The 26,628-nt window shown below is 39.0% G+C and overlaps 2 protein-coding genes across 2 annotated transcripts; both read left to right on the forward strand.

The window, feature by feature from the left end:
* Positions 1–5,324: 5,324 nt before the first annotated feature.
* On the forward strand, positions 5,325–10,952 carry LOC146645802 (uncharacterized). Its single transcript, XM_085393873.1, has 6 exons — positions 5,325–5,364; positions 6,057–6,395; positions 6,611–6,760; positions 8,671–8,769; positions 9,322–9,362; positions 10,379–10,952. Exons 1-6 carry the CDS (start codon positions 5,325–5,327, stop codon positions 10,511–10,513), a joined length of 804 nt encoding a protein of 267 aa, XP_085249999.1. The 3' UTR covers positions 10,514–10,952.
* Positions 10,953–12,602: 1,650 nt separating this feature from the next.
* On the forward strand, positions 12,603–17,448 carry LOC146645803 (uncharacterized). Its single transcript, XM_085393875.1, has 7 exons — positions 12,603–12,670; positions 13,698–14,036; positions 14,251–14,418; positions 15,426–15,524; positions 15,900–15,934; positions 16,017–16,172; positions 16,744–17,448. Exons 1-7 carry the CDS (start codon positions 12,631–12,633, stop codon positions 16,918–16,920), a joined length of 1,014 nt encoding a protein of 337 aa, XP_085250001.1. The 5' UTR covers positions 12,603–12,630; the 3' UTR covers positions 16,921–17,448.
* Positions 17,449–26,628: the final 9,180 nt, after the last annotated feature.

Here is a 26,628-nt window from a genome sequence, read left to right on the forward strand (position 1 = left end):
TTGAATCCGGGCGCTGGCTCGCCGGAGACGTCATCTACTTGATCCGACGCCTTAGGTGGTTTGGTGGGGCTGGTCTTAACCCTGCTGGCATGAATCCACTGAGGTTGTCCGTCTGTTAGGATGCTGGTTCTCGTCACTGCAAGTACAGTCTGGGGGCTGGAACACGCGGCCTCCCCGAGTGCCCTTGGTTTTAGCAACTTTACCAATACCGCATCTCCTGGTTTCCACGGATGGGTTGGATCTATGGAAGGGAGAGGCTGAGAGAGACAAACTTTCTGATAGTTATTATTCAGTGTTTCTACCAGGTTATGAACATAGTCAGACAATGCAGTGTCTATGTCCCCTTCCAATAGCGGTGCCCCTCTGGAGGCTGACCATGGTGTTGGAAACGGTCTTCCCATGATTATTTCAAATGGAGATAATTTGGTTGCTGCGGATGGAGTCATTCTAATCTCGCAGAGGATTTGAGGAAGTAGTTTGATCCAGGTCATTCCTGTTTCTATCATTGCTTTAGTCAGGCGATTTTTTATGGTCCTATTCATTCTTTCTACAACTCCTGAACTCTGAGGATGGTATGGCACATGATATTTCCAGTCTATTGCTAGAGTTTTAGCACACTTTTGAATTACTTCTGATGTAAATGAAGGTCCTCTATCACTGTTAATTTGGTGAGGTATTCCAAATCTGGGTATTATTTCATTGCACAACTTTTGACAGACTACTTCTGCAGTTTCTTTTGATGTTGGATAAGCTTCTACCCATTTACTAAATTGGTCCACTATTACCAGTAAGTACTTGATGCTTCCTTGTGCTGGCATGTGTGTAAAATCAATTTGTAATGTATGAAATGGGAAATCTGGTTGTGGTAAATGCTGATGTTTTGCTTTTGGTTTTCCTACATTAGTTCGTGCACATGTTAGACAGGTTGCTAATATGCGTTTTACTGCGTGTGATGTTTTCTCGATTACAAATCTTGATTTTATTGCTCCTATTACCCCTCTTTGTCCGACATGACTCACACCGTGAAAATGGCGGACAAGGATTGGCAGTAGTGAAGATGGGAGGGCAATCAAACCCTCAAGGTTTTTGTATAAGCCGTCTCTGTTATCTAAGGTACAATCATTACTTTCCCAGTAAGTGTAATCTAAGGCAGAGGCTTGCTCTTGTATGAATTTTAGGTCAACATTTGTTTCTAAATAGTCTGGGAGCGTGACAAGTGGCAGCTGTAAAGGCAAAGATAATACTTCCTTTCTGGGTGGTTGCTGTGAGGCAGCAGCTGCTTTCGCGGTTACGTCTGCAAGAGCATTAGAAAACATAGCTGTTATCAGTATCTGCAAACATTTCACCCTTTGTGTTAAATGAAATACACAAGTTCATTTTTGCCATTAAATCTCTGCCTAATAAATTGACAGGCGAGTTTGGAAGAATTATGAATGGATGATATGTAATTTCGTCTGGTTTTGGGCCCCAGCGTGTTTTTAGAGAATGAGTTTTGGGGCATTGCACTACAGTTCCGTTTATTCCCATGGTGTTGATGCACACAGAGGAAACAGGCCCACTATAGAATTTTCCAGACAGTGAACTTTTAGTGGCTCCACTGTCAACTAAAAAGGAATAAGTCTTTTCACCTATCTCTATATCTAACATGGGCAAGCTTTCTGTGTTACGGGACAATTGCAAATGCAGCATCGTGTGTAGTGCTTCACACTGTCCCTCATCATCACCTGGGCCTCCCTATGGTTGGTCCAGTCTTTCGTTATCATATGGGTGGGGATTAAAATGTGGATTATAAGGTTGCTGCCTAAGTGCAAAGGGGCCATTATTTTGATGTGATTCCTGTCTGCGTTGCCAGTTACCTTGTCTGTAAGAGCTCTGCCGACGCCTAGTGGCAGGAGCTGGTCCTGTGTTTTGTGGTTGAGACCTATGTGCTGCTGATTTGCATTCCCTCCTCCAGTGTCCTATTATTCCACAATAAAAACATACGTCTCCACTCCTATCTCTCCTTCTGAAATCTCCCTGCTGCGCTTGTTGAGGGGGCGGGGCCCCTGCATACATCATTTTTTCACTTTCCTCTGAGCCTTCAACATCAAAGTTCAACAACATCTTAACAGTTTTAGCCTTCGTGCTGTTGGGGAAAAGATCTGCACCAGCTTTTGTTTTGACAAGTGTGATAAAGTTCTTTATTTTCATGTCATAGAGATTATCAGTGGCAGTCAGCTTCAATAGTTGTGAACATTCTGGATGAATATTGTTTAAGAATGTTGTTATGAAAATCTGATCATTTCCTCCTTCAGGCATGCATGCCTCATTAGTCCAGCAGTGTGTGAAACGTTTCATAAACACTAGAATGGATTCATCTGGCTTTTGCTTACACATGGTTACTGCATTTAAATCAATTTTATCTCTAGACATTGTGAGCAGAAATTTCTTTAGATTTTGAAAAAAGGCTGTGATTTTGTCATCGTTTATCCACAAAAACGAGGTGGTGTTGGCTGCTTGGTCATTTTTAGGGTCTAGTTCCTCTACTTCTTCAATAAGCTGAGATTCAGTCACACCTGGGATTCGTTGACATAATATATATCTATAGTCAGGCCCACCCAAGTGGTGGTATCTGGTACTTCTCTGTAATGCAGAAACAAAGGCTGTAGGATTTTGTAGAGGATCGGGAAGTTCTTTAATGGTTGCTGCTAACTCTGAAATTTTAGGGGGTTGAATGCAACACATGTCCCCTATTATCATGAACGGGAGGGAGGTGCTGACGTCATTAAATTGTGATCCCTGCTTTTCTTTATAACGGGTGTTTTTGTGGGGGCCCTCTTGAGTTTTTTCCTCTTTTTTCTGCTTTAAGTAGTTCCTTATTAAATTTCTGGTGTTAGTTATTGCTTTTGGCACAGTTAAACCATTCGCTACTCTAGTGTGGCGCTGAACATGATTATCTATGACAGAAACGGCTTGCTGCAGTTCAGCTTCCGTACGTTCAGTTAAAGGATCTTTCATGATTTCCTCACACTCTGTCATTAACTGTTTTGTTTGCTTTTTATGTTCCTGTAACTCTCTTTCTCGTTCAGTGTATTCTCGTTCCTGTCTTTGATCTAGGTTAAACCAGTCATCTTCTTCTGATTTAGGTGTCATTTCAGTGCCTTCCTCACTCCTTTGGGATTTTGCTGTTATATCAGGATATACGCGCTGATGACGTGCAGCCGCCGCAGCAGCTATTAATTCTGTTTTTTCATCATAAGGCGGCGGAGCCGTAGGTTGAACGGATGGGCATATAAGGCTAGTTTTTTCTGCAGTGGATTTACTAGAGCCTACACTGGCTTGATTTAAAGCATTTACGTCTGGCTCGGGTCCTTTTTTCCATAGTGGTAGCATGCGATTGGTCACATCACGACATTCTATCATATATTTTTTACAGGACTTTTTAATCAGCCTACTTTCCTTATCACAAATAGTATTTAACATTTCTACTGACCTGTTTTCTGGCGATAATCGTTCGGGATAGGGCTCCGGAAATACATTAGGATGCATTAAAGTTATAGTTCTTAAGTTCGAGACGAAATCAGTCACGTAAGCACTTCCGCATGTTCTGGATACGTAATCATGGAAGTCTTCATTGATTCGCGAGCGTGGGTTAAACGTAACCGGAAGTGGGAGTCGTACTGAGCCGCTATTTGTGATTTTATATTTTATTTTTTTCGGTTTTACAGTTAATTTTGATTTTTTATCGGACCCGTCTAAGGTCTTTGAATTATTCTGACCCATGGTCAGTGATTTCCAGAGGGGTTTAGACGCTTTGAAGGATTTAAGTTAGTTTTTATTTTTGCTGTGGCACACCTGAGGTTACTTGATTTTTTTTGCTAGCAATTTTATCTTTTTAGTGAGCAACTTCTCACTTTTTAACGAGCAACTTCTCGTTTTATGACCCCAGGCAACTTCCTGTGTCCTTTCTGCTGGTGAGCAACTTCTTAGTTTATGACAGCAGGCAACTTCCTGTGTCCTTTCTGCTTTTATTTACAAAACAACAGGCAACTTCCTGTGTTTCTATGTGGGCCACTAAAGAAGGCTCCTCAGTGTATCCCACTTGTTACTATGTGGGCCACTGAAGAAGGCCTCGTCAGCGTATCCCGTTTCTATGTGGATCACTGAGAAAGGCATAACACAGTCTCATAAAATAAAAGACGAGTGCCTACCTTCGTCAGGATCCCACTTCTGACACCAAAATTGAAGGAAACTGTTTCCAGGGCCTACTCCGTGGATCAGCTTCCTCCGAGGCGTGGACGTCTATCAGCAGAGAATGTACCTTCACCTATCAGCAGAGAATGTCCCTTAGTCTGTAACACAGTCAAATATATTCTCAAGTAATATTCAAGCATGCCATTCAGCGTGTTAGTACGAGCAGCTCGGGAGCAGCTTGGGAGAACAAGAAAACAGAGACTGCTTTAGATTGTCTTCCCAAAGTGACTCAACTTTATTCACAAGTACAACAGTTTATATAGAAGGTAAAATTCATGAGACAGCAGATTTATCAGTTTAAACCAGTACAGACCAAGATAAGGGAGCGTCTTCCTGCCCTTGGGTGAAGAAGCATCCTTTGTGTAGTGTATCAGTTCAGCTACAATTGTGATTATCTCAGCGACATATTTTCAAGGCACAAAACGAAGAGTTCTTTCATTAGTGAAATCTGAAACAAACCATTTGGCCTTCAACAGGCGTCTAAAAGATTAAGAAACTAATGTAGCTGAGGGAGTGATCTCTGTGGTATTTCAACCTTGTTGAATGACAGAGTTTTCCTGTATAATGTCACTATAAAACAATATCCAGTAAATGCTCCCATGGTACTAAAATACCTAACAGTAACATACTGTATTCAGGAAGTAGAAGCTAAATTAACTTATAACTTTCAAAGACACATAATTACATAATTTTGTATGTGGCAGGTGAGTGAACACAGTTTTGTATTAAACAGTTTTTATTTTGACAGGAAGCCCCTCAGTGATGAGCTTTCTGTCAGTGTCACTGCTCCTTTAGTAGGTGAGTTGCAGATGGATTCACACGATGAAACTGCAGCCACTTAAATAACATTAGTAAACTCCAAACACTCTGTTTTGAAAGACAAAAAAAAAAGGTTACAAGAAAATGTCAAAGTTGAAATTGAAAATTAAGAAAATGTAAAACTAAACCATAAATAAATGGACAAAAAAAACCCTGTGAAAGCAGAGAAGTGTGGGTTTGAGGGAGGGACCACAACAAATGCAAAAATTAGAAGTTCCTGGTTTGCAAACAGAGAAGAAAGAGAAGCAGCATTAAGCCGTCAGAACCTCGAGATGAAACTCTGTCACATTTTGTTCTGCTTCATCTTCCTCTGTGAGTAAATTCTTCTTATTTCTGATTTATAACAATGTTTGCAGGTTTTGCACTACATCAGAAATAGTGCTGAAAGAAGAAGCTGAGGTTGTCTGTGAGTCAATGCCCACCACTGTTCTCACAGAGCAGATGAAGAGCTAAAACCTCCAAAATTTCAGAAGTAATAAGTCATTGTTAGAGGTGTTTGTGATCTAAAAGCCCAGTGCGCGCTCCCGACGCAAATTCTGTCGGGGATACCGACCTTGACACGTCACCTGGTTAGCAGCTGCTTTCAGACCGACAGCAGCTCATTTGTGTTCAGAGTGCTGCTTCCTTCTTTTCCAAACCACTAAACCACATTTAGAGCTTGTAAGGAAACAACCTTATCATTGAGTTCAGGAGGAACAGCACAGCTCAAAGCAGATCAAGATCTTATCACAGACAAAGAAGAGGTCAGTTTTCAAACTTTTAACTGAGCGGTTCTTCAGTAGATGGCTTGTGTTGGCAGGAAGGACCAGGATGATTTTGTTTAAATGAAGACTACAAAGAGAGTGAATTTAAATGAACTACCTTTAATTGTTGTGTTCAATTAGATAATAATAATAATAATAATAATAATAATAACAATAATTTGTTTCAGTTAAATTTAATAAAATATTTAAAATCAAATGCAGTGTTTACAGAAAGTAACTGATTGTTCATATTTTCTACAGACCTGCAGGATGGAAACACTGGACTTGCCAACGCTGAAACTCCCGTCTATGAAGGAGTGGAAGGAGGAAACATCACAGTCGAATGTAAATTTCATTTCCCAGGAAGTAAAATGTTGTTCTGCAAAGACAAATGTGAAAAAGCAAACGTTCTCATTGAAACAGCTGATTACACAGCTCAGAGCGGCAGATACAGCATTACATTTGTAAAAAAGAATGTACTGTCAAAGGATATTGTGTACGTGAGCATCACACAGCTGAACAAGTCGGATTCAGGATGGTACAGGTGCACACTGGACAGAACTTTACAACCATGTGATTTTCAGCTTGTCATCACAGGAGGTGAGTAAAAAAATCTTATTCATGTCCCTGAAGATGTGAACTTCTCACTGACCACAGTTACTTTTCTTTCAATAACCTACATGTGTCATATTTACACTACAAGTTTAGTTCAATGAGTTGTGCTGTAAACACACATTAACCCCTGTTACTCACATGCAGACAGAAAACCTGCTTCAAGCAGGATTGTGATTATTCTGATTTTTCCTTGTTCACAGCTTCTAAAACTCCAACACGTCATCAGCCTTTATCAACATCAACATTTCTCCTGTCGGCCTCCACAACAACAACAAACTTCACTTCAGCAAGTTTCGTACCTTCGGCCTCCTCTGAAGTCTCCAGACAGCCTCAAACAGCTGCAGGTTCAGGTACATCGTATATGCGTGATTGTGGATAAGAGTGTGGATCTGTCATTGTTTATCACAAAAATAAAAACCCTCATCCATGTCTATTAACAACACATCAGTGTGGAAGAAGCAGTCTGATTAATTCCTGAAGTATAAGTAGAAACAGCCACAGTGTAGAAATACACACAAAAAAGTATTGACATTAAAATTTCATCAAAGTATCAAAAGTAAAATTACCAGAGTTGTTTTATGATGAGGTTATGTTTGTGAATTTTTATCTGTTAATTGCTCCCAATGGCAACCTTTTCATAATTTAAACTGAATTATGTATTTGATGTAAGAGACAGCTGAGTGTAAAAGCGAATATCTGAATTTACCAATCGATCTACATCCCTGTCCTCACCCAACACCTATGGTCGTGAGCTGTGGGTAGTGACTGAAAGAATGGCGGAAATGAGCTCCCTCCAAGGGTGGCTGGTGTTTCCCTTAGAGATGGGGTGAGGAGTTCGGCCATTCAGGAGGGGCGCAGAGTAGAGCTGCTGCTCCTCCACATCATAAGGAGCCAGTTAAGGTGGTTTGGGCATCTGACAAGGATGCCTCCTGGGAACCTCCTGGGTGAGGTGTTCCGGGCTTGTCCCACCGGGAGATGACCCAGGACACGCTGGGGAGATAATATCTCTCGTCTGGCCTGGGAATGCCTTTGTGTTCCCCTGGAAAAGCTGGCTGGGGAGAGGGAGGGCTGGGCTTCTCTGCTTAGGTTGCTGTGCCCGCGACCCGCCCTTTAAAGGTGGAAGAAGATTAAGATATTACATTTTGTAAAATGAATATAAAATTATGAAGGAAGTGAAGTTATGAGATAAATCTAGGAATGTAAAGAGCACAACGTCTAAATGAAGCACTTAAAAACTTACCACCACTGCAGATAAAAGCTGGTTGAGAACTTGGCTGACTTCTTAGTGTCACTACATGAGCTCTTGATGGCAGACAAAGATGTGATCAGTCAATATTTGAGTTCAGTGGTTTCTTAGATTTCTTCCTATGAATTTATATAAGCATTACAACAGATACACATGACAAAAACATTTTGGTGAATCTCCAGGATTTTATTAAAAAAAATAATGGAAAAAAAGTTTAACTTTGAATATTTGTGTTTAGTTTTGTGTGTACAAATTGTAACAGTTAAATCTGTTCTGTTAATCAGTTTTTCTGATTTTCATCATGGAGATGAGGCTCATTAAATCCAAATCTTCTGGACTCGCTCTGTCATAATGTTCAGAATCTGTGTGCATGCTTAGTAGGAGTGTAGCTTATGGGAAAAACACATTTAAAGGCTTATTTTAAAAGTTTGGGGTAAAGTTGCAGAACATTTGAATATGATGAACTGGATGAGACCACAGATTCTATTCACTGAGTTTTTAATGTCCCAGTGACCATGGAAATGAAAGTGATGGTTCTCTCCCAGTTTGTTTAGATGGATGGGAATTTAAAATAATTACCAAGATTTGACTCAAGCTGCTGAGCTAAAAGTCTGGAGCTGAAGCTCAGTCTCATGGCAAAACATGAAAAACTGACAAAAAGTTGTTTGTGTGCACAGAAAACTAACCCTAACCCTAACCCTAGAAATTATTTGCTGTGGTGCACGTCTGTTTCCTAAGACCCTACTGTTAACCTACACAGATCATACTTTATGTTCACCCACTCTTCACATTTCCAAGACCAAATTCCAGCAGCACAGAATGATTCAAGACACTGAGCAGCAGTTTATTTACTTGACAAATGATCCATATCCAGAACAACAACTATTCCCTCACAAAAAGAAACAAGTTATAATTCTCCAACAAGAGCGAAGCTCAACAACATTTCACGTCTTTTTCTGAGAAACTCGTGAAAAGCAGCATTTGAAGTTTTGTGTCTGTGTGTCTGTCATCCAGGTTTGTCCTTGGAGCTGGTGATACGTTTATCTGTGGTGGTGGTTCTGCTGCCTGTTGTTCTGCTGCTCATCTACAGAATCACGGCCGAGGCCTCTAACGGTGAGTTACCTTCAAACATTATTTAAAACCTTTAAGATTCATTAATTGACAACAGAGTTATTATACTTTTGCATTTTGATGTTTGTTTTCAATTCAGTTTATTTTCAGTTAATTTCCAGAGTGGATTTTCATATTTCAGTTTTATTAGTCTCAATTATTATCCTGAGGAGGGCATATGTCAGAGGCAAGATTTAAGATAAGTAGTACAGGTATTACAATAAAAACTGTATTAGCGACACACCTGCGTTAGACCTGTCCAGGGTGTACCATGACTCTTGCCCTGTGACAGCTGAGAAAGGCTTCAGCATCCCCACAACCTTAATAAGGAGAAGTGGATTTAATTTAAATAAATTGCATTTTTGTTTTTAATGTATTTTAACTGTAATAACCTTTATTCAAAATATTTCTTGTGGTACTGATTGGTTGCTGACAAACTCAGTGTTTCACAGGACAGGCACACACACTGGACACACAACATTTTGTTAAAATTGTATTACGTTTTCAGAATAAGTAAGTCAAGCTAATGAAACTTATTACCTGTCTTTTCTACAGGTTTGAACAGCAGGAGACACTCAGCATTTGACCACACTGAGGTGACTTATCTCAGTTTGTTTTTTCTCTATGTCATCTTTTAAAAATCTGTACGAGACTGGAAAGAAATGGCATGGTCCTGGGTCATTTTGGCCCAGCGGTTTAAGTTTCCTGTGCTTTTTGTCATTTTTTGCATTACGTTAAGGTTGGGTTTCCTACGTCACTCTGTTCAGTAGTCTCCCTGTGTTGTTGCCTTCTGTGTCTCCCCCTGGGTGTCTGCATTTATATGGTTGTGTGAGTTCTTGTGACATCTTGTTTTCCCCAGCCTATCATGGCTGCCTCTCTCCCTCATGCTCCTCATGTTCTCTCTCCCTCTAGTTTAGTTTATATTTTTATATTTTATAGTTTTGTATCGTTTTCCCTCGAGTCAGCAATGAAGCTGCATTTTGAGTTCGCCCCCATGTGTTGCGAATCCTGCATTTTGGGTCCAATCTCCTGCCTGCCACAGAGCAATTCATGACAGAAAAGAAAAACAAAAAGTGATTTCATGGTTTACAAAAAGTTCATGATTTTCAATTTAAATTGGTAAATGCTGACCTAATAGGAAAATGTTAAAACAATATTTCATTCCAGTTTCAATCATATCGAGGCGATCGTGGCTCAAGAGTTGGCAGTTCGTCTTGTAACCGGAAGGTTGCTGGTCCGAGCCCCGGCTTGGACCGTCTCGGTCGTTGTGTCCTTGGGCAAGACACTTGACCTACCGCCTCCTGGTCTGCCCCAGGGCAGCTGTGGCTACAACTGTAGCTTACCTTCACCAGTGTGTGAATGAATAGTGGAATTGTAAAGCGGTTTGAGGGCCCGAAAAGCGCTATATAAATGAAATCCATTATTATATGATTAATTTAAATCTACTTTTCACTTCTCTGTGTACTATAAATAGAACACACAGCTTCTGTTTCCATCCTGAAACTAAAAACCTGCTGCGCATCATCATCTTCTGCTTTAATATGTCTTTGCTGTCATTGTGTTTTTGTCTTTTCTCCTCAATTCAGTCAATTTGTTATTTTTATTTTCCCAGATTGGTCTCAGTGAAATCGATCGTCCAGTCTCCTCATGTGAAGACTCGACCTCGAGCAGAGATCACGACCAAACCTACTCTACACTCAGACACAATAACCAGTTTTCAGACATGAACTCCTGTGAAGCTGAATGACTGCATGAGCGTACCTGTCATTTTTCTCCCATTGCTTCCATCTTTTAGCCCAGTATCGTGTCAAAACATGTAATAGACACGCTGGTCCACCGTGTACATTTGACACTTTGCCCCTTACAAAACATGAAATGGAAACACATGCAGAAGTTGCAGTAACAGCAGAGGGAGATTTATTTCAAGCCAACATGAAAATAATCATCGGAAAGCCTTTAAATAAATGTTATTAACACATTTACATGCATATACATATTAGCCACCTAGCTTAACTGTTTCTGATGATTAAGGATGAATGTACTTGGTCCTCACTACCGACTTCATGGCTTTACATATATTACTCCCCCTGCTGGTAATGCAACTTCTGCATTCATGTCCATTTCATTTGTTGAAGAGGTAAAGCGTGCGATGGACACTGTCGACCGACGTGTCTGTTACACGTTTTGCCGTGATATCAGTTTGATCCTTTAGCCACAGTGTCAATGAATGACGTACATGGATCTACAGTCTGCCCAAGTCACCTATTAGAAGGTCTACTTTTTAATTAAAATAAAAGTCATTTCAAAGTTTCTAAACTATCTGGAATCACTCGTCTCATTCTTTGTTTAAAAGATGTTGTCAGGACACATTTGTGTCTTAGGAAGAGTGTGGATTCCAAATGCAGAAAGACTTGAACTCAAAACACAGCGTTATTAGCTACCAAATGGCAAACTTAACAACACATACAGATGAGTAAAACAGGAGCAAACAGACTGAAAACTAACACTGACAGGGAGAAGGGAGAACACACAACATGAGGGGAGATCACAACAAGGGAGTGAAGGAAACTAAAGGCTTAAATACACAAGAGGTGATCAGGGAGATGGAACTCACAAGAACACAAGTGAACTAAATCTGACAAACAAGACAGAGGATGCAAAACTGAATGTACGGGCAGGAGACGTGGGACTAACAAAATAAAAAAGGAAGGAACACTGAGACTGAGACATGACACTTGGACTGGGGATAAACAGACATGGAGACATGACAGACTGGGGACACAAAAGGATGAAACACAGAGATGAATGTCTTGAGATATATTAACTCATTCACTGCCATTGACGTCTATAGACGTCAATTGAAAGCATACGTTTGAAAATGGCTGGCAGTGAATGAGTTAACTACAGAAGACAGGGAACACAGATATGCACAAAAAATAAACAAAAACAAACCACACAGACATGAACACAATGGGGAGACCAGAGGTAAAACGACACAGAGACACTGGAGACACAACACAGGGACGAAACAGACTGGACACAAAAGGACAAGAAATCAAGAAATATAAATAACAAACTCATAGACAACAGAGTGTAACATATTCAGGAAGTAGAAGCTAAATTAACTTGTAACTTTCAAAGATACATAATTACATAATTTCCTTAGGTACAAATAAAGTATTCTCATTCCGATTCTGATGTAAATAAGTCCAGAATAAAACTGGAAATATTGAATCAAAGACTCGGGACCATGACAGGTGTAGGCTAATTTTTTTTTTATTGTCAGTATCTAGCTCTGTTCATTTCCATGTATCTGATGCTACTTTTTGAGTTTGCACCTACACCCTCAGCACACACTTCCAAATGTCTTGTTGTTTACAGCTTGGATAACTTTCTCAATATTGAAAAGATAAACGACTTGCAGGACATTTTCTGATGAGAACGAAAAGAATCAAACAATTAAGTCACTAGACAGGTGTACTTAATCATGTGGCAGGTGAGTGAACACAGCTTTGTATTAAACAGTTTTTATTTTGACAGGAAGCCCCTCAGTGTTGAGCTTTCTGTCAGTGTCACTGCTCCTTTAGTAGGTGAGTTGCAGATGGATCTCACTGCTTTATACAATGAAACAGCAGCCAGTTAAATAAGATTAGTTAACTCCAAACACTGTTTTGGAAGATAAAAAAAGTTTCAAGAAAATGTAAAATGAAACCATAAATAAATGGACAAAAAAAACCCTGTGAAAGTAGAGGAGTGTGGGTTTGAGGGAGGGACCACAACAAGAAACGAAAGTTAGAAGTTCCTGGTTTGCAAACGGAGAAGAAAGAGAAGCAGCATTAACCATTAAGCCGTCAGAACCTGGAGATGAAACTCTGTCACATTTTGATCTGCTTCATCTTCCTCTGTGAGTAAATTCTTCTTATTTCTTATTTATAAAGATGTTTGCAGGTTTTGCACTACATCAGAAATAGTGCTGAAAGCAGAAGCCAAGGTTGTCTGTAAGTCAATGTCCACCACTGTTCTCACAGAGCAGATGAAAGCCTGCATTCATACTGGTAAAGGTTTAACAGTCAATGGAAATGACAGAATTACAGCATAGTTTGTTGAGATTAAGACATACCCCGCCTCCTCGAGTTGACAGGTGTGCCAAGGTAAGTATCCCCGTCAGAATTTGTTTCCCTTACGTCGGAGCATTCGGTGTGGACGGAGAGCGGATCCACTTGCCTCCGCCTCCATTACATTACCGTTTAGTTTGTTGGATGATTTCAATAAAGCAAGGATATTTTGACTGATAATTATTTGTATCCTTCTCTAACTGTACTGTACAAAGAGCTAAAACGTCCAAAATTTCAGAAGTAATAACTCATTATTAGAGGTGTTTGTGATCTAAAAGCCCAGTGCGCGCTCCCGAAGCAGGGGAAACAAATTCTGTCGGGGATATCTACCTTGACACGTCACCTGGTTAGCAGCTGCGTTCAGACCGACAGCAGCTCGTTTGTGTTCAGAGTGCTGCTTCCTTCTTTTCCAAACCACTAAACCACATTTAGAGCTTGTAAGGAAACAACCTTATCATTGAGTTCAGGAGGAACAGCACAGCTTTAATGTTAACGGAATGAAAACTCTGAATATTAAGTAACTATTTCAAAAACCTCAAAGAAGATCAAGATCTTAATACAAACAAATAAGAGGTCAGTTTTCAAGCTTTTAACTGAGCGGTTCTTCAGCAGATGGCTTGTACCGATGTCAGGAAGAACCAGGATGATTTTGTTCAAATGAAAAATACAAAGAGAGTGAATTTAAATGAACTACTTTAAATTGTTTTGTTCAATTAGAGAGAATAATTATCTGTTTCAGTTTAATTTAATAAAATATTTAAAATCAAATGCAGTGTTTACAGGAAGTTGGTAACTGATTGTTCATATTTTCTACAGACCTGCAGGATGGAAACACTGGACTTGCCAACGCTGAAACTCCCGTCTATGAAGGAGTGGAAGGAGGAAACATCACAGTCGAATGTAAATTTTATTTCCCAGGAAGTACGATGTTGTTCTGCAAAGACAAATGTGAAAAAGCAAACGTTCTCATTGAAACAGCTGATTACACAGCTCAGAGCGGCAGATACAGCATTACATTTGTAAAAAAGAATGTACTGTCAAAGGATATTGTGTACGTGAGCATCACACAGCTGAACAAGTCGGATTCAGGATGGTACAGGTGCACACTGGACAGAACTTTAGAACCATGTGATTTTCAGCTTGTCATCACAGGAGGTGAGTAAAGAAATGTATTCATGTCCCTGAAGATGTGAACTTCTCACTGACCACAGTTACTTTTCTTTCAATAACCTACATGTGTCATATTTACACTACAAGTTTAGTTCAATGAGTTGTGCTGTAAACACACATTAACCTCTATTACTCACATGCAGACAGAAAACCTGCTTCAAGCAGGATTGTGATTATTCTAATTTTTCCTTGTTCACAGCTTCAGACACTCCAACACCTCATGAGCCTTTATCAACATCAACATTTCTCCTGTCGGCCTCCACAACAACAACAACAACACAGCATGTGAACGTCAGTTCAGGAAGCTTCACAGCTTCATCAGCCTCCTCTGAAGTCTCCAGACAGCCTCAAACAGCTGCAGGTTCAGGTACATCGTATATGCATGTGGGTGTGAGTGTGGATCCGTCACTATGTTTATCAAAAAAATACAAACCTCATGGAAGAAGGGGTCTGATTTATTCCTATAAGTATGAATAGAAACAGACACATTGGAGAAATACACAACTCAGAAGTAAAAGATAAAAGTATTTAAATTAAAATAGATTTAAAGTATCAAAAGTAAAAATTCCAGATTCGCTGCAGGATGAGGTATATTATTTTTGTTTATTTAAACATTTTTCTTGTTATTCCATCTTATTGTACCCTCATTATAGCTTGAACGAAATTTATATAATTCTTTATTTGAGTATGTTTTGTAATATTAAGCTACAGAAGTGAAGTTATAAAATAAATGTACTGCAGTAAAGATCAGACACGGGGCCATTTACATAAAAAGGGAAAGACCAACTCTGAATCAAGGAGGGGGCCTAAGGCTACATCTGTCACCATCTTACAATGCTGTGATTGCAGCCATTGCCAACTCTCTGTGAATGGTACTCATGGCCATTGATCAGTGGTTGTTGATCAATGGTCAATGGGATTTTATCAATGGGCATTCAGTGGTGCTAGTTTCAGTCATTGTGCAAGTGTACTTTTTATAAGATTGGGGAATCCTGCAGTCAGCTGAGACTGAAGAAGTCACTTGGATGAGTGACGAAACGTTTCTCCCACTAAAAACACGACGTCCAGATGAACAGAATTAACCTCTGGGGTGGCGCCAGTGTCCGGCAGCCTCGCCTCTGTCAGTGCGCCCCAGGGCGGCTGTGGCTACAACGTAGCTGCCATCACCAGTGTGTGAATGGGTGGATGACTGGATGTGTAAAGCGCTTTGGGGTCCTTAGGGACTAGTAAAGCGCTTTACAAATACAGGCCATTTAGCATTTTTTTTTTTATCTGTGGTTGGTTGAATGACTGAGACTTTGTTTCACAAATGCATTTATTACATATCACATATTTAGAGTGTAACAGCATAAAATCTGTTCTATTACGTTGCAGATAAGCTGCTTCATGTGACTCTGATTCTGGTCGCTATGATCACCATCTTATCAGCAGCTTTGCTGATTTTCTACAAGAACAGGAAGATTAAACTAAAAGGTGAGCCTGTAGTAAACAAATTCATCTCTTCATTCCACAACATGACCGGCATGCAGGTTCATTTCCTGGAGATTAACCCTAAACTTAATGTTAAGCCAAACCTTTATAATATATTGTGTAATATTTATTATGGGGACTTTTTATTGCAAAATGTGAAAGTGTAAATAACTTTATGCTTTAATAATAAAAGTAACAAGAAAATCTGAAAGGAATCGAAAGCCCTGTGACACGGTCATTGGTTGCAGTTTACTTCAAATCAGTCATTGTTTAATGATTTCAGTTCTTTTTCCTCATACTGTTCAGTTCTTTGAGTTCTGTTACTGTGTCACTTAATGTGACATAAATACAGATGTTTATTTTTTGCATGTTTTTCAGGACCTATGAAAACTGATCATGCTGACATCTCACAGGTGGGTTTTAGGAGTTATGAGTGACCTGAGCTTCATTACTACTTGATTAGGATCAATCAGCCAGTTTGTTTTCTTTCTCCAGGCCAACTGGCTTTATGGAAACATCACAGAGGATGAAGCTCAGAACCGTGTAACTCCTGTGTGGGTGTCTTCAGTTTATGACTACCCCGAAGGCTCGCAACCAGATGGAGTTGAAAACCAAGAGCTCTACAGCCTCGTCACCGCTCCTCAGAACACAGTAAATAGAATCATGGTTTGATTTTAAACTCTGGCATCAGAAACAATGATCGGTGCAACATTTTGGGCAGTAAAGTAATTCACTAGCTGTCTTGATCGATCTGTTATACTGTCTCTTATATTATAGTGATTTACTACATGCAAAAAGTTGCTGTTTGATTCCAGGCAGAAACAGAAATTGCTTCAGGAAGAGCAGCAGATGTAAAACTAAATCAAAACTCTAAAAAACTCTAAATCAAACCATGCAGCCTTGTGACAAATCAGCAGCAGAAATGACCAATGACAGTTAAACAGTGCAGTGATGGATCTTTTGTTAAAACAGCAGAGTGGAAGCTCACAGGCTTGTGCTGGTATCAGTTTCTGTAGCATAAGTAAAATCGATTTCTATTTTAAATCACTCTTACTTTATCAACAAGATGAAGGTAAACTTTTTTTAAGAGTTCACAAATTTAGTCTATTTTTTAACCTACATGTACAAAAATTATCTTCTGTCTGGTAGTATCTCTAAATGTTCATGTAATTACAAATTCATTTTTAAGATTCTGAAGCTTGATGCCACCTTTTTATTTCAGGCTACAGATGACATGAATGATGCTGATTACACTGAAGTGGATTTTTCCCACATTCCTTCCTCCAACAGCACCCCCTGTGGTAATATATGTGACACTGTCTACTGTACACCTGCGATTTATGCCAATCACCCCAACGTTGGTTCACCTCCTCTGTACTCTACTGTTGAAATACATTAGATCTAATGCTGTGGATGGCACCTCAGTAGTCAGCAGGTGAACATAATTAGCCTTGGATAAATGCAATGTTTTATGATAGTTACTCATTATTTAGCTTAAAAGATAACTAATTCACTTTTTTTTTTTCAAACTATGGTATTTCCCAATAATGTTATTGTCATAATTGACAGACAATTACATAAAATCATAATGAAATAAACTGCAGCATCCCGTAAATGTCTGTTGGATGGTTAGGCATGGCATTTAGCTTTTCACTTTTCAGCAGTTAGCCGGTTAGGAAAAAGCTGTGCAGAATGATAGATTAACCAGCAAGCAGGCTCTCCATTATAGAACGCCAGGACGGCCATATATGGAACGCAGTCCTGGCGTTCCATATCCATACTCCATGGAGGGAAGTTGCTAAATGTAGTTAGCAACTAATCAGGTGGCTAATTTCACATGTAATTTTAACTGGTTAGATTTTAACCTAACTAAGTAGTCCTTTTTTCTGAAAGCAAACAAAACTGACAACTGACAACTGAAATAATATGAAAGACTTCAGCACTTTGGCCGACACTTGATGTCTTTTAAATGTGCTATACAAATAAAGCTGAGTTGACTTGACATGAAGAAAAAATTATGAAGCTTTGGAAAGCTTGAAAACATCTAAAGATGCTTACTAATAGCATTAATCTCACTACAAAGTGATTTTTTTTTTTACCAGCATAGCTAACTAGTGCTAGCTGGTGTTAGCCAGCACAATTCCGGCCACCTTTTTGTTCAAATATGGCCACTTGTGTTTACAGAAAAGAGAATAATGCATCATTAAAGACCTCAAAAAGCTGGTCCAACTTTTTATTTAAAAAAGAATACTCTCTGTGAAGTTGTCTCTGTCTGTTACTCGATATAAATGGTAAATGGCCTGTATTTATATAGCGCTTTACTAGTCCCTAAGGACCCCAAAGCGCTTTACATATCCAGTCATCCACCCATTCACACACACACACACACTGGTGATGGCAAGCTACATTGTAGCCACAGCCACCCTGGGGCGCACTGACAGAGGCGAGGCTGCCGGACACTGGCGCCACCGGGCCCTCTGACCACACCAGTAGGCAACGGGTGAAGTGTTTTGCCCAGGGACACAACGACCGAGACTGTCCAAGCCGGGGCTCGAACCGGCAACCTTCCGATTACAAGGTGAACGCCCAACTCTTGAGCCACGATCGCCCATTCCTGGATACAATCCAGAAATGTTTGCCAACAGTCTATATTGAGAAGGATATTCTAACAACTTTACTGAATGCAGTGGAAAAGATATATATAAATCTTATAACGTTTGTATCTGTCTTGTGTGAAACTTGTATGAAAAGCATACAAGAGTGAAAACAGATATAAGATCCCTTGAAAAATTATAAATGAAACTTGTATGTTTTGGATACTTACTAAAACAATATATGAAAGTAATGAGAAAGTGGACAATAAGTCCAGCTCATTTCCTCTAATCTATTCAGTCACAGAACATTTTATTGCAGGTTCACACAAGAATTTGAGGGATGAATTTAAATGTCATGTTATGTTTTTCCACATGTATCCCGTGTGTGGATAAATGTCAGTGATGGATGTCTCTTATAATAGCAGCAGTAGTTCTGAGAAGATCTCTTTGTATCCTCCCGACCTTTAATACAAAATGAAATGAGAGCTGGTTGGAATGAAATTCTACAAACTGTTTAATAGATATTGGCCACAAATATAAGGTCCCAACAGTGTCACCGTAAAACTTCTTATTTATGTCATTTTACACTGAAAATGATGAATGTACTGAATTTACTGTATTAATTTAACAAATTTTATTTTGTTAAATTAAAAACAATATTATTATATTCATTTAAGCTATTGCGTTTGCATATATATGTATATGTTTTATATCTGTTATTTATGTTTCACTGTGCTCAGCATTACAGTATTTTTTAGGATGCAGTAAACTGTAAAACAATAATGCTGTTTAAATAACTGAACTGTAATAAATCAACTTTGTCTTGTGATCTGAGGTCAGCAGAGATTGAAGTTTACTGCCTCTACATCACAGCTAAGAGGTTTAACAGTCTTAATATCCAGCATTAGGTGATTAAAAATGATCAGAGGAAACTGTTTCCTGCTAATAAAGCATTTCTATTCTTAATCAAAGATAAATCAAAATATAAGTTTGATCAATATGTAAATGAGAAATGTAGTTTGAGTAGTAGAAATGATGATATCTGAGAACTGTGTCACCGACTCTTTATGACCTGTATTTGTAAAGCGCTTTACTAAGGACCCCAAAGCGCTTTACACATCCAGTCATCCACCCATTCACACACACATTCACACACTGGTGATGGCAGCTACATTGTAGCCACAGCCACCCTGGGGCGCACTGACAGAGGCGAGGCTGCCGGACACTGGCGCCACCGGGAGAAAAATTATTAAGTATTGTCATTGTTAAACACAGAACCATGATTTGTGGTTTTACTGATAGTAACACAGTCAGATAGACAGAGGGGATAAGGTGTGGGTGGACCTTGGATAATTAAATGTCAGCACCTTGATTGGATGGCTAAAATGTGAAGATGTGACATCCAGTGAAGGAAGGGGGAGAAAGGGTGAGTGGGTATAAAAGTGGGATGAAGAAGAGATTCTGAGTTCTTCCCTTTTGTCTTCTGTGAGATGAGCGGTTCAGACAATTGGATCTAAGAGGTTCACAGTTCAAATTCCAGCAGCGATGCTCGAGGGGAAACTGCAGTCCAACCTGTAAATGTGCAAAATTTTGTATTTTTTGGCTTTTCATCTGCTCATTTTTGCCTCTTTAGTTAATTCAGATGGATTTTCATTTACATTTATACTTCCACTGCCCAGTGGCTTTCCTACTGAGTGATTATCATCAACTCAGAACATGAGGATAAGTGCATCTTCAGATCCAGGTGTGCTCATCCTTTCTCCAACCTCTCCTCACCAAAGATAAGAGCAAAATCAGCATTAGCTCAGGTAGATAAGTGAGTAGTAAGACAGTAAAAATCATCACTTAAACTATTAGATTTCTTTTTTGCTTTTGCTAAATTTCTTGCATAAAATTTCTTGCATTTAAAGTCTAAATTGTGGGCATTCACTTTCTAACCTTTTGTGAAACAGTAAAGTCTGAGTCGTATTCTTTATTAGCTCACAAAGCTCTTACAGGTTACCAGGTCAAGACTTTATAATCAGAGAGCACAACCAGACTACCTGTATAGGAGTTTTTTGTGCCATACTCGACAGTTGGGTGCTGGGTCATTGAACCCAAGACCCTGAAAAGTCAATAGTTGGCACCTGGACAGTTTTTGGACACTGAATCTGTGACCCTGCAGATCTACATTTGGTTTAGAGAAGAACGTTTTGGACACTGACGATCTTCCTGGGCTCTAACTGATTAACCCAAAAAGCTCAGACCCAGAGACATGTTGTTGTTTTTTTGTGAAAAAAAATATGAAGATTGGCAGGTTTAAAATTCTACATCTAGATGCAGTAACTATCATCCTAGTAAATATTAGAAATAACAGCCTAAATACAGCATGTGAAAGGTTGAAAGAAATAATTAGACACTGCAGGTAAACAGAGAAAGGATGAAGGTCAGGCGACAGCATAAATGCTGCACAGAGTCAATATCACACAGAAGATGATTTAGGAAGCTCATGTGTTGTTTCTTCTCTCAAGCCGAGTGTTATTTTCACTTTATTGAAGTGTTAGAATATATTTCTGACTCCCTCAGTTCTGCTGTCTACAGCAAAGCTTTACTTCCTTTTATGTAGATACAGTTTAAATATATGATTCTGCTGCTTACGTGGTACATGGTGTTGTCGGTATAGCCCCCGGGGGTGTCGAACTCCAGACCTCGAGGGCTGGTGTCCTGCAAGTTTTACATCTCAACCTGGATCAACACACCTGAATCAAATGATTAGTTCCTTGCCAGGCCTCTGGAAAACTTCAAGACATGTTGAAGAGGTAATTTAGCCATTTAAATGAGCTGTGTTGGATCAAGGACACATCTAAAACCTGCAGGACACCGGCCCTCGAGGCCTGGAGTTCGACACCTGTGCCCCAGACTGATAGTAATTTATGATGTAAAATAAATGATGACTTGACCCTGACTTTAGTATATATATATTACTACTCAAGTACGAGTTTACATCCTGTATATAGTGCAGAAATAGCTGAGCTCAGTGAGTATGAAGTGTTTCTGCAGGTTCCTGTCATTGAAGGCTATAAAAATAATAAGTACTCAGCTACAAATCTTCCACTGGTGTGCTGACATCAGACTTTTGAGGCCTCAGTTTGGTTAAATATCTGTCACTTTGTGATACCGTGAAAACAAAAACATTGAGTGAAATGTGTTTCTAAGGTAGTTCATAAGCTGAAACTTTCAGGAGCTGTGATGTTAATAGTGCAGAAAAAGAAAAGAGGAAGTCCGTAGCCACAGCGAGTTTCTTCTGTTAACGTGGGAAATGCATTTGCGCTTTGTCTAAACGAGAAGGTCGCGGTTTAGTGCCCAGAAATGAGTCATCACCGGGGTGTGCTGAGTGTTAAAAGTTGAAACGATGACAATTAAAGAACTGTAACTAAAGACAATATTTTTGTGGTTTAATAATGCAGTCTATAAGGTATCAGGAGCTATCAAAGTCCTGTGTTTAACACCAAATAGTCAAATATTGATATTCATTCTATAAACTGCAGTGTTAGATCTTCATTTCTGTTCCTGTTATTAACCAGGTCAGTCTGGTCTGTGGTTTGCAGCCTAAGAACAGGCAGAGTTTCCTTCGTAAAAACAGAAAAACTGTCTTCTTTTCTGAGTCGACCCTAAAGGGGAAAGAGTGTGTAATTAGAACAACTGCAGTAAGACAGGGTTGCATTCCTCAGGGTGAGACGATATTTAACTGCAGACCATTACATTGTCTTGGGACACAGTGTTGATGTTTCTTAAAGAAGCAAACTAACTGCAGAAGGAAAGTAATTTAACTGGATGTCACAGCAGCAGAGACAATCACATCAGTGTTTGTCTCATCTGTTTTAGAGGAATCGCTGTACTAACAATAACCCCCATCGCAGCTTTGTGTAAGAGGATCTCTGCTCTCTCTGAACGGCATGAAATGAGGGCAGAGAATTCAAAATACAGAAAATGTGTTTGAAGCACGATACATGATGTGACGGTCGAGGCAAATTTTACCACAATGTGGTGTTTGACTTCCTGTTTCTTTATGTCACCACAATTTTCTCATAGAGCCTTCAATATATAAAACACTGTGTGTAATACATGAAAGAATCCGCTGTGCTCCACAGAGGTTCGCCGTTCATTGTTTTATATATTGTAGGTCGGTGGTTTAATAATGACCAGCACAAGGCGATAAAACTTGTTGGCTCTGATTTCGAACTCTTCAACCACAGCGAGATAAAGCGTTAATAAAATATTTATCAGCTACAGCTCATCTTACAAACAGGAAACACAGACTTGATTTTCATCACATTGTGGCATTCATTAGAAAAGAAAAACAGCATTTACCCAAATCTTCTTCTTCATTTTACCACTCACTTAAAAATCACTAAAATGATCTCCTGACACCCCTGGTGCCACCCTCCACCATTTAAAAATGATGCAGCTCATAGTGCAGAGCGGCTTTACGGATGCCTGTGATTGTGCCAGAGCACATTATGAATCAACACCATGGACATTTCAGATTTAAACACAGTTGGTTGATTGTTCCACTCTGAAAATTGAATTAAGGTGAGTGTTATTAGCTCTCTGGGGTTGACGGACGTCGCACCTCCAAATCACATGACCGATATAAGCTGACATAGCCACAGGCTGCTTTCTGAAGCTTGTATTGAAAAAGGGTTCATTACTCCAAGGTTTTCAACACAGTGCTCTTTGGTGACATCTGGTGGCCAAAAATATGAAGCGCAGAGCAAATTAAAATGAACTGCTTCATTGTGACTGTCCATTCTATCTGAGCTGATATCGGAATATCGCTGTGGTGCTTTGAACATGTATTTTTGGGGTGTAAAAAAATAACGTTATGTCTATATGTTTAATAAATCATTTTAATGAATAAACCTGTGACATGTTCTCCATTTGTTTGTGACTTCTTGACATTTGTAGACATGATAGATAAAAATACATCATATATAATAATGTGCAACCACAGGTGGGAAGTAACAAAGCACAAATACTTTGTTACTGTACTAAAGTACAGTTTTCAGTTATTTTTATTACTTTGACTCCCTACATTTTCAAAACAGGTTTTTCACTTTTGGTTTAACACATTTGGGTCAAAGTATTATTTTGTTACTGCCAGCTTTCAAACATCAAATCAATTCGAGCCTGAACAGAAGCACATGAAAGGCAATCTTGTTCGATGTTGCATAAAAAGAAATGACGTGTTCAAAGTCAGGGGTTAAAAGTAGGTATTTTGTTGTTTTTGTTGTTGTTGTATTGTTCTGTTTTTGTTTTGGTCTCAACAATGGAACGACTGCAGGTTTCCATGGTTGCGGTTAAGGTATTTGAGCATCTGACTAGCGTTACAGAAGAGGAGCAAGCATAAAGTGAGTGACTTGTTTTTTAAGTGTCAGGTAATTTCAAATGCAGCGTTTCAGTCAGCTCAACAAACATCAGCAAACACACAAACTGTTTGTGGAGTTTGTCTCACAGTGTGTTGCTAGCTAAAGGTCCAGCTGCTGTATTTCACATGTAGAAAAACTAAAGCTAACTTCACTCAGAGATGAAGAAAGATAAGAAAGACAGGAGAGGAAGAAGAGAACTTAGTTTTAAAGGGAAGGACTCCTCATTTAAAGCTTACGTGTAAGTCCTCATGTTTTTAAATGTTGGGTCTGTACATGTGACATTATGTTTTTTCAGTATATATATCATGGTGCAAAACAAACTGAGGTAGTATAACTGTGTTATTTAAAGGCTGCATGAAAATCCTCAGTATGTTAGTGCAGGATCTGTACTGTGATGGACTTAGAGAACAGTGTTTGACTGGTGCACAGTGGCTGCGGTTTCATGGTCAGAGTAAGGTTGTATCAAGTTTAGCAGAGATGAATTGAAGTTAAGCTCATGATGCTTAGATTCATCCACTGAATTCCACTTTCATACAAACTTTATACCATCTAAAAAAAATACAGCATAAACAGTGTAGAGGATGCAAATCAGGCAGAACAACTCTGAAACATCTGCTCACATCCACAAAGAGCAGCAGGTTGGCTGATCACAGCCTGTGCACTAAGAAAATCCGCTGGAGCTTTCAGTAGAAATGATTGTGAGTTATGATTCTTTTCCTCTCACAGAACCATTACAACCAATGTTAGGGTTCCCCACCTGCTGAATCCACTTTAACCCCTGACTACATGTAACTGCCCCCAAAGGTTATTTTTTATGTTTGGTGTAGAATAAAGAGCCAAGCTTCAGCTGATGTTTAACCAGTAATTTAATCTCCTCTTCACCAGAAAACACAGAATAATGTGTGAGCAAAATTAAATTACAACCCAAATAAAAACGTACACACAAAGTAAAATACACAAACATGCTGCGTGTGCCTTTCTACCACACATTCAGGAGCAATTGCAGTCCCTGTTGTCCAGTTTTGCTCTTTATCCACAAGCTACAGCTGACAATAAAGCTAAAAATAAAACTGACTTTGACTTTGACTAGCTTGTTTTCTGGCTTGAGTCTTCACTCTCTGGCGACATGTGTGCCTTAATTAAACAACTGTCCAAACCATGCGCACCTGAAAGCGCAATACTCAGGTCCACCAGAAGGTGGCAACAATACAACATAGGAATGACATTAAATGGCCAGTTTTGAACAATATAATCACATCTTACTGGGACAGCTACACATTTTCCTGTTTAGAGGCAAAGTCACCCTCTACAATGAAGGCAACAGAAAATGGATATAATGGATATATATTTTCCTTCTTTTTCTTCAGATCCAAGCTGAGTATAATTAGCTGAGAATAAAAAGTTAGACTAAAGTTGTCGGGGGCTTGGTCTGTGATGCAGCATTTTGAGTTTACTTTGTACTTTTGGATTCCGTATGTTTTATTGGAAATATGTTAAGTTCTTGTGTTGTTATTATGAGCTACGATTTGGTGAAGTTTTATTCTAGTTTTTGTTTCATCTATGTCTCCTGATTTATGAGTCTTTTCCTGTCCTCCATGTAGTCTGTCTTGTCCATGTTCACTGTGTTTTGTGTTACTTCCACTTGTGGGGTCATGATTATTTGTGTCAGCTGTGTCTCCCCAGGTGTTTCTCTTCCCTCATTACCGGCCTGTGTATTTCACCTGGCCTTGTCTTTCTGTCCTTGTTTTCTGTTTGTTTGTTTGTTTGTTTGTTTGTTTGTTTTTGTATCAGCCGTAATAAAGGCTTGCTTTTTGTTTGATCATCAGTTCATTTTTCCTGTGTCTGCTTTTGGGTCTGACCCACAAACACACCGGTGCTCACTGCCGTAACAAAAGTTTTTATTCCCATCTAGTGATATTATTTTATAATTATGTTATTATAGCACAAGGTTCAGTTTGCTTTGCACCAAAATGGAAATATCCTCCAAAGAGCTACTTTTTACTTTATTACTTTTGCTTTACATTTCAGAGCCTGTACTTCTTTTTTACTTTTACCTGACTAAAGAAGTTGAATCAGTACTTCAACTTATTTTTCACAGCAGTATTTGTACTTCTAAGTAAGTACAGATGTCTGTACTTTTGCCAATCTTGTGTGCAGCAAACTCTTATAATACACTTGGAGTATGCATGTGCTGTGAGGTCCTTGCTTCCACGTGGTTATGTAAATTGGGCAGTGTACAGGTACATTTACATATGTATATATATATGTATACCGGTTTATGTCCGACAGCATTTTCATGGACCGGCCTTTAAGGTGTCGCGGATAAATACAACAAAATAAAACCAGTACCAAAACAAAGAAGATTTATTCATAACACACAGGAAAAGACCCAGGGAAACCGAGTTAAGGATAAAAACAAGCATCAACTCTCACGGCGCAGTACCGCTCCATGACCCAGGGGTTGGGGGCTACTTGTCTATTTCTTTTGTATGTTTTTGACCTGGGGGTAGAATTGCTTATAAACGTGTAAAATAAAAATGTAACATATATAAGGTTATTCTGTTTGGTCAGAGTTTTTTCAGAAACAACACAATATCAAAAATAAATTAAATTCAAATAATCTAAAAAGAATAAATAAAAAAATAAACACCTGGTAAATATTTCCTTTAAAAGCATTGCTGTGTTTAAGTTTGGATAGAGACTGGATGAACTTCTGAACATTAAAAGATTCAGTTTGTGACACAAAACTTAAAATAGAAGTCGGAAATAAATAGACATTTTATTTCTGCATCGTCTGATAAATGAAATACTAAAGATTGTTCTGTTTGGTGTGATGAAAATGGAGGACAGCCAACATTAGTCAACTAGTCTAGTTATAAAATAGTCTAGTTTATATCCTATAATTATAGTTTAGTAAACCTCACGCAGTCGGTTTCTTTAGAGCGTGAATGATACTCTGAAAATCAAAAACATTTAAGTTATGTGAGGAAACAGGAAACTTAAATAAAGAAACATTATTGCAGTTTTAAAAAAAAGTCTTTGTGTGGGTGTGTGTGAGTTTTGAAGGCGTGACCTCGTCATTAAGAGAAGTAAGAAGTTCCTGGG

This window comes from Rhamphochromis longiceps, linkage group LG20 (assembly GCF_057381845.1).
Source record: "Rhamphochromis longiceps isolate RC_006_pf linkage group LG20, R_longiceps_female_GT1.1, whole genome shotgun sequence".
In the NCBI taxonomy this organism is placed as follows: domain Eukaryota; kingdom Metazoa; phylum Chordata; class Actinopteri; order Cichliformes; family Cichlidae; genus Rhamphochromis; species Rhamphochromis longiceps.

Bases quoted from the DNA above. Each gene is read 5' to 3' on its own strand.
- LOC146645802 (XM_085393873.1), top strand. From the start codon at position 5,325: ATGAAACTCTGTCACATTTTGTTCTGCTTCATCTTCCTCT. The intron at 5,365-6,056 runs GTGAGTAAATTC...TATTTTCTACAG, and splicing joins GTTCTGCTTCATCTTCCTCT to ACCTGCAGGATGGAAACACT. The intron at 8,770-9,321 runs GTGAGTTACCTT...TCTTTTCTACAG, and splicing joins CACGGCCGAGGCCTCTAACG to GTTTGAACAGCAGGAGACAC.
- LOC146645803 (XM_085393875.1), top strand. From the start codon at position 12,631: ATGAAACTCTGTCACATTTTGATCTGCTTCATCTTCCTCT. The intron at 12,671-13,697 runs GTGAGTAAATTC...TATTTTCTACAG, and splicing joins GATCTGCTTCATCTTCCTCT to ACCTGCAGGATGGAAACACT. The intron at 15,525-15,899 runs GTGAGCCTGTAG...CATGTTTTTCAG, and splicing joins CAGGAAGATTAAACTAAAAG to GACCTATGAAAACTGATCAT.